The 12,567-nt window shown below is 38.1% G+C and overlaps 1 protein-coding gene across 6 annotated transcripts in view; it reads right to left on the bottom strand.

Moving 5' to 3' along the window:
- Positions 1-12,567, bottom strand: part of DOT1L (DOT1 like histone lysine methyltransferase) — a 94,744-nt gene that overhangs the window by 50,843 nt on the left and 31,334 nt on the right. For 5 of the 6 annotated variants that reach the window (XM_032210293.1, XM_032210447.1, XM_032210623.1 and 2 more), the window contains 4 exons: positions 10,942-11,036; positions 7,597-7,659; positions 3,600-3,655; positions 1,243-1,322 (listed from right to left, as the gene is read on the bottom strand). In XM_032210293.1, coding sequence (XP_032066184.1) covers positions 1,243-1,322; positions 3,600-3,655; positions 7,597-7,659; positions 10,942-11,036 — 294 coding nt within the window. Of the gene's footprint in view, positions 1-1,242; positions 1,323-3,599; positions 3,656-7,596; positions 7,660-10,941; positions 11,037-12,567 lie in introns of those variants that run through there. The other variant, XM_032210704.1, reaches the window with a different exon arrangement.

The following is a 12,567-nucleotide window of genomic DNA, read 5'->3' as shown; positions in this document are numbered from 1 at the left end:
TAAAACTGAGGTGCCCCCCACTCTTTGGCTAAGCACCTTGTCTTCATCTTAAAGCTGCAGCTGGCCAATAAGGCTACCAGGCTCAGGTGCAAAATGCAAACATAGCCAAGAACTCTTACTCTTATCCATTTTAATGTGAATATATAAAGATGGCAAATAAAGGAACCATTGTCACAATCTCAAGGCCCTGATCAAAATCTGATTCCTTTGATCACTACCCCACAACTCTCACTGTAGAGAAAATAACATATATATGCCAAGAGAAAAAAAATATTTGTAATTCAAGGCACTCTCAAAGATGGTTTTTTTCCAGACATTACCTAATTAAGATACACTCCCACCAATATTGGTAGGGTAAGCCACGTATATAAACAGAGAGCAAATCCCACTTCTTTCATCATCATTGATGATGTTACCTAGTTGAGTAATGAAATGTCTACAAGAAAACAAACAAGCTCAGAGAGTACCAAGGACCCTACGGTAATCTATGCTGAAAGCACGCTGGTACATGAGTTCTGAAGTGGGCACTCACCATTCTGGGGGTTCAGTACTGTATTAAAGGGCTTATAGCTGGCATCAAACAAAACTCCTCTGGTTTCTTTTCAAAGGAATTTGAGCAACTCTAAAATTTGTGGTTATAGCACAAATGATGCTAAAGAGGAGATTATTAACAGAGAGTTCTTCATAGAGCTTTAATGTTTCTCTTAGAGAAAGCCAAATAGCTTACATGGGTTTCAAGGTCAAATGATATTATTGCTTCAAGGTAAATTTAAAAACAGGACAAAGCCCAAGGCCTTGTTCAATGAAATGAAGGAGGGAGAAAGATAGGGGTAGTAAAAATAGCACCTAAAGAGGAGAACGCTCAGAAGTTCAGAGCCTAAAATTATGTAACCGCATCATTCAATATATCTGGAAGATATGAAGAATATGAAATCCCTGCTATTATTGCTAATACTGATTGCTTCCATATATATAAAGCTTTATGAGTTAACATTCATACAAGGTAACTCGGGGAGCTTACAATCTTAGAAGAGACAAAGCCAAGAAAAGGTAAGTAAAAGACATCAGCTGTAGGAAGCAACATTTGAGAGTCAGTAAACGTTATGATTACTATCACAAGTCAAACCCCCAGCCCATACTTGTAGCTGCATTCCAGCTTGGTTTTTGTATGTATGTAGGTATGAATGTACTATGTATATTTAACTGAAGAAAATCTTGATCAAATAACATTGGATTTATTACCTTCCTTCATGTTTGCGAATCGCTCCTTCAACTGGTGATCCACTTCAGGACCAAAAGCAAAGTTATTCACAAAGATAACACTGCAAAGTAACAATGTGTTAGCAAAACAAGGAAAAAAAACATTAAGCTTTTAAAAAAATTTCTGGAGAGGGGAATATTTACCTCTTACAAAATTTAACTAACTATAGTAAATAAAGCCAGAGAACCTTACAAAAGTGTTCCTTTGTTTGTAAAAGAACTGAATACAGGAAGTCTTTGACTTATGACCGTAATGGAGCCTGCCTGCCCCATCATGGTGGTGAGTCACAAAGGTTGTAAAATGGATTGGTCACATGACTCCCCTGGTTTTATAACCTTTTTTTTTTTTTGCAATAGTCATTAAGCAAGCCCCCTGTGGTTGTTAAGTAAACCAATAGTTTGCCATTGGAGCGATTTTGCTGAAAACTGGAGTGGTACTTTTCAGCAAAAAATGTTCCAAAAAGAGTCATGTGACTGCAGCATATAGAAATGGCAGTGAATGAATCCATCCATTCCAAGCACCCATAAGTTCAGTCACGTGATGGGGGGGAGGGGGAAACGGGTCTGTCTGGGTCATAAGTAGTCCCAAGGTAGGTCCATGATAACTTTGGTCGAAAGTCAAGGACTACCTATTAGGCTTTTGATAAAATGCCTTCACAACAACTATGCAGTATAAAAAGGGGACTGTAATAGCAATTAATTATGTGTCAGTGTACAATTTTATTTTCTTCTAAATTTTAGGAAGGAGAAGGACTAGAATGAAAGCAGACCAACTTCAAGAAACCTATGTGATTTCTCTAGTTTTCTGGAGCTTCCTTTTTTAGAGTTCTACCAACTGAAATTGGCACAAACTAAATTGAAGTCAATTAAAGAATTCCAAGCCCAGATTTTTGGTTTGAGTACCAGAACTGAAAATAAAGCTCACAGAAGCTTCTTCATCAATATGCAAACCAAGGTTCCTTAAGTATTTTTAATTCAAGCAGTATATCTGAGAATGGAAGCCTACTTTGCCGTTTTGCTGCCGTTATTAAGTATTTGGGATATATAAATCCTTTTTTAATCTCATTATAATTCCTTCTGAGATCTATCAACAGATCTGGATTTACATTTTTGTCCAACCCTGTACTAGAATTTAGATTATTTACTCTTCCCTGACCTAAACTCAGAGAAATCTTTCCAAAAAAAACCAGACTAAAGGCTCATTCCCTTATTTAGTGGTGAGAATTTCTTCTTCAGAAAAGTATCCATGTTCAAATAATACTCCACAGAACTTACACTAATGGAAACGAATGTTTGAGAGATCACAGGAGTTTGGCATATTAGAATGACACAGCCTTAAGAGAACAGAACTTCTACATCCCATCTAATGTCTAAAACAAGGGTCTCCAATCTTGGCAACTTTAAGCCTGGAGGAGTTGGGAGCTGGGAGTTGAAGTCCGCCAGGCTTAAAGTTGCCAAGGTTGGAGACTTGTGATCTAAAAGGTTTTGCCTGCATAGGCAGAGGAATTTATTTTATTTATTTATTAAATTTAGAGACCACCCGCCACATTATCAAAGCAACTCTGGGCGGTGTACAATTAAAAATACTTAAAAGAATGGGCTGAGATAATTTTTCAGAAAAGAGGGCCTCCTTGTAATGGTGCATGGGTTACAATGCTGTATTGCACGATGACTCTGAACACTGCCAGGAGTTCAATCCTGACTGACTCAAGGTTGACTCAGCCTTCCATCCTTTCAAAATAGATAAAATGAGGACCCAGACTGTTGGAGACAATGATCTGATTCTATAAACCACTTAGAGAGGGCTGTAAAGCACGGTGAAACGGTATATAAGTCTGCTATTGCTATTGCTCTGAAGTTATATTGTGGCAATCATGAATCAGCCATTGAACAGCAATGTATATCCTTTGGCTTCATTTAGTTTTGTACATAAACATATAAAGATAGCAAAATCAAGGGATCATTTAGGCCATCTAATACAACCCCTACTTAAGGCAGAAGTCCAAATTAAAGCATTCCCAACCAATGAATGATTGGCTATGCCTGGATATATCCATCAAAGGGATGGATGTCCACCACCTCCCTGGGGAATTGACTCCAATACCATGAAAGCTATGCTTAAATTCTACACTGTTTTCACATACAGAATATCCCCCGGTCCCTGTGAATACTATCCCTGAAATTCCAAGAAATAGGGAACGTTAATGTTATTTGCTAACAAATCAATGGAGCAGATGGGAGACTGAATAGCAATCCTCAACATGGGAGAGGAGACTGACTTTTTATCAAACAATTTTATACTTAGGATGGCAGGCCTGGAAAACAAGTTAAAGCCGTACCTTGTGTTTGCAATTCTGTCTCGCCATTCTTCTGAGAGGAAATCACCTCTTTCCAGCTAAAAATGGATTAAAGAAAAAAGGCACTTGAAATTTGAATGTAAACTAAGCCGCTTTTTAGATGTCTAATCCAAACGTATCTATTACAACACAGAATAGAGAAGAGGGAGAAAAATCTATGTCTTTTAATTGTTGAATGTTAAGGCATCAAAAACTTGGTATGAAACAGAACACAATCCATTTGCAAAGTTCATTTGTGATTCTAATATAACCAGTTACTTGTTTCAAGAGAAGACTAAGCCTATGTAAATCAAAGGACATTTTTTTTTCCTTTTTCCAACATTAAAAACACACAAACAACTATACAAAGTATAATTATTAAAAGAGGATTGAAGAGTGGATGCTTAAACTTTTCCCTCCATTCCGAATTCTCACTTTCCATCCTACATTCTGTCCCAAAAGGAAAGGACAGGAATTCCAAATCGGTGGAAGATTTAAACAGCCCACCAACTGCAATCACCATTCAGCTTTCAGAATTAAAATGTACTTTGGAGCACAAATATAATTCTATATTTGAGACACAGCACATGGTGTTAATAGCTTGTACAATTTACCATTACCTAAAACTGTTATTGAGAATCTGAGCACATACATGGGGCCCAGACATAAGGATAATAGTACTTTGGGGCTTACATGCTGTGTGAATCAAACTGTTGTGAGAACAGGCACACAAGAGAAAAGATTTGGCACATCAACATTTTAATCATGGTCAACAATACATGCCAAAATAGAGATAACCAACCTTTTAACTAAAGGATCTAGGCCAGTTGCTGCTACTAATTTCAAAATCAGGAAGAGTTTGATTGTTTTCTGATTATTGATAATCCTCTATTTATGACCAGAATTAAGGCCAGAATTATAGTTGCATGTTATGGCTTCCATTAAGTGCTTACCACACAGGTGCACCTGATTTTATTATCCTTTTTGCAGCAGTCGTTAAGTGAACACCTTGGTTGTTAAATGAACACGTGGACATTTTTGTCAGAAACCAGAAGTAAAGTTTGGAATTTGGCAAAACAAAAACAAAAAAAAAGCCAAAAATAATGGTCATCTGACTATAGGATGCAGCAAATTCGCTATAAATGCAAGTCAGTTGCCAAGCGCCTTAAATGTGATCATGTAACCATGTGTGCCGAAAAGGGGTCGTAAGTAACATACAGAAGTCCCTTGTAACTTCAAACAGCTGCTAAGTGACTGGTCATTAAGTGAGAATTACTTGAACAAACTTCATTAAAAGAGTCTACCAGACTCCTGACTTTTTTTACAGCCATTGACTAACATGTGTTTCCTTCGGCAATACTGTTTGGTTAAACATTCCCTGTTTCGGCCAGCATTTTCCAATTCAGCAGGACTATTCTAAATGTAGCAAAAGTTTGTGATTCAGGTTTCTATGCATATGCCAATGCCAGGCCTATCTACCAAAGACTAGGGGAATTACATTTATGGCAACTAAAGGCTAGAATCCAGCCAAAGAGGCAGCCGGGATCCCAAGTAGGAGCACTAAAATGACATATGACTAGAGTAGAGGCCAATCACATTAAGAAACCAGCCCCTTTCCAAAAAAACTGCTTTTCTAGAGTTTAGAGCTCAAAAAGAAATCCGAGAAAAGAAATCTACCCACAGCAAACCGTCACAGTAGGAAGAACCAGGACCTGGCTGGCTGCCTGTGTATATAATACCACACACACAAATTGTTTCATTCCAACAGCCACTGTTTAATACATTTGGTTCCCAAAGAATTGTTCTGCCTGGAAAAGCACATGCAGTTATTTTTTTTAATAATAATAAAAAAGGAACACTGCTAAACATGGCTCTGTTTCAAAACCACAGGAGGGACTGGAGAGTTTTTCAAATATCTGAGCGGGCTGAAGTTCCCGCCAAAAAATAGGCGGTAAATATATTCATCCAGAAACAAATAAATATTCTGCTGCCTTTTTTTCTGTGGCAAAAGAGTAGATCTGTTAAAACAGTCCTTGCACAGGGTAGATGAGCGGGGAGAAGGCTATGTTGTTACTATTAACAGGGGGGAAATAAGTGAGAAACAAAAAGAAACGGGATGGAGATGGGGATTTTATTTGTTTTTATTTTAAAAAGTTTGTTCGTTGCCCAGTGTCACTTGGGGAGGGAGGTGGGGAAGGAAGGAAGGAAGCTGTCAGGCCTGCAGTCATATTCCTTTCTGGATCTTTGGCCTGCTTGGACTCTGATTTAATTTTGGATGTTATTTGGAACGCTGACGGAAGGAAGGAAGGAAGGAAGGAAGGAAGGAAGGAAGGAAGGAAGGAAGGAAGGAAGGAAAGAAGGAAGGGGATGGGAAAATAAAATCCCTGGGGAACAGGATTTTCATTGTTTGAATTACTTCTGGTTCAAAACATTCTATTATATTGAGATGGATGAATTGACAAACACACAGAGACAAACAAGTATTTGCTTTTGGGAAATTGTGTAGGCTGCTCTACATTGTAAGCTAAATGGGAAGATACATAAGCTGAATAAATTACACAAATGAATACGTATTCTTCATAGCATGTCTCATTTACCTTCTATCAGCGAAGGATGTTGGTTTCTGCTTTTCTAGCCCACCAATTTAATCTGAATTCTAATTTTGGGCAATTCTCTTCTTACCCCGGATAAAAGGATTTAATAATTCACTTGACTTATTTTTCTGTGTTTATGTGATTTCTAAGAGACTTGATGGCACATAATCTCACTTGACTTTTTTCTTGATAGCCTCATCAAGAAAGTAAGAGTAGACATAATGGCCTGTTCATATTCAACATAGCTAAGCAAAAAAAATCCCCCCCCCCCCCCCGCAGCCTTGGAGACAGCTGCCTTAAGCATTAATGTGTCATTTTTTTGAATTAGTGTGATGTATAAGCAATGGCTTGCTGAATACTTTAAAATTCCTGGCTAACGATTGTACAAAGAGACATTAAACCAGATCAACTCCCTAATCCAAGCATTTTAAGGAAACATTATAAACTACCAGTGGATCATTTTCTTACAAGTTGTACCATCTTTTTAAGTCCATCTCTATTTCTAGGCTCCTTATTAATAACTTGGAACATAACTTATTAGGAAAATTGAGAGGGAAAAGTGGCACAGGGAAAGCATTCAGGGGAGGGAGGAATGAAATCTTTCAGACAAAAATTCTAGAAACAACCATTCAAATCTAAGTGGTTTCATATCAATACGCCCTGTGTAGTTTGCCAAGTGTGGTGATAACTTCCGTGTAATCAGCTTACATAAATTACAATGAGTTTTGAGTCTTAACTCAAAGCACAGGAAGAAATTCCCAGATAGTATATCAATGCTAAACTCTAAATCACCTGTCTAAAACAGTGTTTCTCAACCTTGGTAGTTTCAAGATGTGTAGACTTCCAGAGTTCTAGAATCTGGGAGTTGAAGTCCACACACCTTAAAGTTATAAAATTTGAGAAACACTGGTCTAAAGTGTAAAGAAAGTACCTCTCTTTTATTACATATTCAAAGGCAAAATTTACAAATGTCAGAATGATACTATATCCTCTAAGCTCTTGGCTCAATAGCCATATTCGTACATCATTTCCTGGTCTGTGGTGAAGACATTTTTTCAGGTTAAAAACTGCATTTGGGCTTTTATGGACAAGACATAAGCCTCAAGTCGAAACTTGTATCAGTCCAGACAAAAAATAAATGTAACTTTACTTTAATGAAAGAGCACACAAGTTGTCTGAACTTGCAAATGATTCATTCATATTCTGGTTTATTAAAGTTTTCTTCATTACCAAAAGGAAAAGAGTTCTTTTGACTTTTCAGACCAACTTTAATTTCAACCACTAACTGGTTTCAAAGGCAATTCTCAGAAACTCCTACACTAAAATAAAAAGTAATTATTCACATTAGGGTTATCAGAAAGGTTTGCTTGGTTTTAAAATGAACTTCGTGGTTTAGTTTCACTCACTGTGTAATCTGCATGTTTTTTCCCATACCATTTCATCCACTTTCTGAATTCTTTGTCCATCGTCTAAAAAATGTAGAAGAAAGAAAAAGAAAGAAAAATAGATTATTATTATAAAATAAAAAGGAAATCCAGAGATTGTGTTTCTACAAATAGAAGAAAATGGCTACTATGAGAGTGTCTAATGAGAGACTTCTACCATACACAAATTTGCACTTCCATTAGCATAACATTTTAAGATGTGGAAGGTAGCTGAATTTAATCTTAACTTTATAGAAGCATGGTGAAATTAGCAGCAAGACACATTGAACAGCTTTTGGGTTTACCACTTGAGAAATTCAACACTTGTAGTCCCTTTCACAGAATAGCAACCTACAGTACTTGGCCCAAGGAAACTTGTGGTAGTCCTTGACTTACAACTATTTGTTTAGCAACTATCTGAAGTTATGTTGCTACTGAAAAAAATGACTTATGACCAGCCCTCATGCTTGCAACCATTGCTGCATCCTCCAGTCCTGTGATTAAAATTCAGTCGCTTTGCAATCAGCATTTATTTATAATGGCTTCAGCGTCCCAGAATCACGTGATCACCATCTGCAACCTTCCCAGTCAGTGCCTGACAAGCAAAGTTAATGGGGGGAGCCAGATTCACTTAATGACCATGTAATACACTTAAGAACTGCAGTGATTTACTTAACATTCATAGCAAATAAAAAAAGTTGTAAAATCAAGTCTAACTCCCTGAAAAACTGCTTTATTTAGCAGTTTAGTCCCAATTCTGGTCCCAACTGTGGTCGTAAGTTGAGAACTACCTGTGCAGATTTCAACCCAGATTCCTCCATTTGACAGAATTTCAGAAAAACATCCCTGTGAGAGCTATTGGCCAAGGAGCTTAGATGGCCATGGGTTAGAGAAACGTGTCCTAGTCTTATATGGGAACTAAAATCAATGGCAGAAGACAAGCTTTCAAGAACTTAAAATACCTGGCATCTAGGAGTTAAAAGGAAGAAAAAAAGAATAATGGATATCCACGCAACTTTATCCAAAAGTCCCTGACCATCCAACCTAATACAGCCCAACCAACACAAAACTAAAAAGAATTACGCTGGCATACATCAAGAATATCTCAGAAACCAATAGCAGACTTCTTTAAAACCACATCGAATCAGCATAGCACACAAACCAACTAAAGCCCTTCAAAACATCCTAAGCAGGCCCAAAGATCCAACAACCCCAGGGGAAAAACAGGAGTCATCTACAACATACAATGCAAGGACTGCAACAACCACTATGTAGGGAAAACAGGCAGAAAACTGACAAAGGCCTCCACAAACACCAAGGAGTCCGAAGACGTGATGAATTTTTTTAAATTTCACAACTTGTAGACAGATTTAATCACAGTTTCAATTGGGAAAATGTGACAATCTCAGACCAAGCCAAGTCCAACGAAAACGCCAGAGAATTTCTAGAAGCCTGACACTCTGACAAATCAGCCATCAATAGACACATGGACATTAACAACATCTATAGATTATGCAAAAGGGACTATCACTCAGCCCCAAAAGGAACAAAAAGACTCAAGCACATCTCCATCAGCAATAAGAATCTTGATTAGCATCAATTAACTCCTCCATACCAACAATCAAGCAAACAATACCCCAATCAAGAAATCTGTCAAAGAAGCCAACAGCAAGAATCTGCAGTCTACAACCCCCACCAAACCCAACAGGTCAATCCACTAAAATATAAAGTGACAGAAAACTGCACTCCTTACTAGCACTGATGATGTTACCTAGTTTGGTTAATGAAAGGTCTGTAAAAAAACAAGCAAGCTCAGAGACCCCCTCAGGAAAAAAAAGAGTATTATGGGAAAAGGGCAAATAAAACTATGCACTGATTTCTATACTGTTCAAAGGCCTTGATGCTACAGAGCCAAATTTGGTAGCAATTACAGCCTCCCCTGTAATAAAAATTATCCCTGAATTGTATATTCTACACCTCCTAGGAAATTGTTCTGAGAAGCAATATCCCTTCTTCCAGTCACGATTCTACTGAAGCCCAGCCTGCCAATGCCTTCTGGTGCCCACATGCCACCTCCTTTTAACTACATGTTATATCCAAACCTTCTATGGTACTGTATTTGGCTTAGAAAAGAATCCTTTGAATATAGTCTGCTATGAAATCTAAAACAACTGGTACGGCTTAATTCAGACAATAAGCACTATGAGGGAAAAATAAAAATAAAAATCAGCCAACAATGAGGTAAATTGGGCAGCTCCTTCACAAGCAAGATTTCACCTTCTGCAAGGACAGTTCTATGTTGGAATTGTTGCTAACAGGCCACTGTAAGATGCAGTTCGCTAATAAATAATAAAGTATTGGATCTTTACCTGAGCTGCCATTTTGAAAAGTTCTTAGCCCCGACATGCATGAGAGTAGGATGCAGTTTTAGAAGCCAGAAAGATTCTGAATAATTCTAGGATCCATATATAGTTTTTTCCTTTCTCTTTCCTCTTAGGAACACTGTTTATTAACCGTCACCGTAGATAATAAAACTGAGCATCTAAACAAATGTTTTTCAACCTCAGTGGACTTCAACGCCCAGAATTCCCCAACCAGCATGCTGACTCAGATATTCTGGGAATTGAAATCCGCACACCTTACAGTTGCTGAGGCTAAGAAACACTGATCTAAGCACTGGATGTTGAAGATGGTGTTTTTAAAAATGGATGGCATATATAATCACTCTGGCCAGATTTCTAACATACACTATATTGCCAAAAGTATTCGCTCACCTGCCTTTACTCGCATATGAACTTACTGTAAGTGACCTCCCATTCCTAATCCATAGGGTTCAATATGATGTCGGTCCACCCTTTGCAGCTATAACAGCTTCAACTCTTCTGGGAAGGCTGTCCACAAGGTTCAGGAGTGTGTTTATGGGAATTTTTGACCATTCTTCCAGAAGTGCATTTGTGAGGTCACACACTGATGTTGGACGAGTTTACGTGGCCTACCACTTCGTGGCTGAGTTGCTGTCGTTCCCAAACACTTCCACGTTCTTATAATACAGCTGACAGTTGACTGTGGAATATTTAGGAGCGAGGAAATTTCATGACTGGATTTGTTGCACAGGTGGCATCCTATCACAGTTCCACGCTGGAGTTCACTGAGCTCCTGAGAGCAACCCAAGGTTTGTAAAAACAGTCTGCATGCCTAGGTACTTGATTTTATACACCTGTGGCCATGGAAGTGATTGGAACACCTGATTCTGATTATTTGGATGGGTGAGCGAATACTTTGGCAATGTAGCGTATATTACAATTTTAACCCAAGATCCTATGTTACCTCAGCGTATTTGGCCGGAATATCAGCTTTCTCCACACCATAGTGATGCTTGCAGTTTGTTGCTGCAGCGACCTGGAGCACAACTTGACCCACACCTAAAAGAAGGCAACAGAGTATTACAGTTAGGAGGACTGCCACAATGTCACATGAGAAGCTAAATTTGGAGTAAATTTTACATACGAACTTCAAGTGTATGAGTGAACTTTTAAACATGCTATTTTGTACTTCAAAAAGTGGAGTGCCTTTTGGTTCATGAAGTCCAGGATTTTTCTTAACACTAGAAACGTTAGAAATGGAGATTTAACATATAAAAATAGGTTTTAATGCCAATATCAACACTTTGATCTGAGCTCGAAGCAAAGGAGGTTACCAGCTGAACTGACATATAAGACCAGAGTGAAACATTTCAGGCTGTATATGTTAGACAGATGTCTGGCTGTCAGATTTCTCCGTCCACTGAAGTTTCCAGAGCTATTTTCAAAACGGCACTGCAGTAGTCCAGATACTTAAAGCCAAGTCTGTTTTCAGAAATGCATGGACAGATTTATGTGCACTTAATGCCACTGATATGTCAGAATTATAGTTCAGCAGATGTTGCCTTTTCCTCCAAGCCATGGTTTATTTAGCTTACAACCCTATATTATCAGCTCAGGAAAATGTTCCAAATACAACTTTGCTTTCCCTTAAAAAAAAAAAAAACCTCCAAAACAATCACCAACTGAGGGGGGAGGGGAGAGAGAAAGAGAAGAAAGCACTTGTAGATCTTTTTGCATTGACAAAATAGCAGGAAACTGAGTGACTTTGAACCGGCTGGTTACACACTCTCTCTCCCCCTCCACTTCCCCCCTCCCTCTGCCAAACTCAAAGAGTTGTTGTTGTGTGGAAAATAGGAGGAGGAAGATGTATTGGATATGTTTACCTCCTTGAGTTATATGTAAAAATATTAAAGGCAGGGTACAAATAAATAAATAAACTACAATGATAATAATAACAATAATAATAAACAGCAAGGCATGACATTGTTGCTAATTCTACTGCCTGCCCAGAAACAGTAGGGAAATACATTAGTCAAAAATATATTAAGATGTCATGCTATCATGACATAATAGCTGGAAAACTAAGAATCTGTACAGCAGAATCAACAGGGAGCTCAAAGACTAAAGACAGACTCTGGAAACTTTAATTCTCCTCTGTTCCTTAACTAATTACCTAGCTGCAAGAGAAGGAATAATTCAGTCAAAAACCTACTCTAGATGAACCCAACAACTTCAGATTGCATAGTAGATTCCCCCCCCCCCCCATATTGGTTGCAACATTCCTCTCAGTTTCACTGTGGGTTTGCCGTATGGCACAAGGAACTGCTCTTCAACAAAGGAAGGTTCAGCCCCACCCTAAATACCCACAACAGCCACCCACTGACTGTTTTCCCTGGGTGAATTGACAGTGACAGGGTGATATAAATGTTATTAGCTGCATTAACTAAAGTTCCTGCTTCTCCAACTACTAGATTCTATTTAAGTGAATTTTAGGGCTCTAGGTTGAGTCAAAACCGGCAACACTATTTTAAAATTTGCAATTGCAAGAAATATTAAACTTAGGTCTTTTCAAAGCAAACAAATCATCCAA

The sequence above is a fragment of the Thamnophis elegans genome, chromosome 1 (genome assembly GCF_009769535.1).
Source record: "Thamnophis elegans isolate rThaEle1 chromosome 1, rThaEle1.pri, whole genome shotgun sequence".
Taxonomy (NCBI): domain Eukaryota; kingdom Metazoa; phylum Chordata; class Lepidosauria; order Squamata; family Colubridae; genus Thamnophis; species Thamnophis elegans.
Note: the sequence above shows the minus strand (reverse complement) of the source record. Positions and strands in the feature narration are given on the sequence as shown.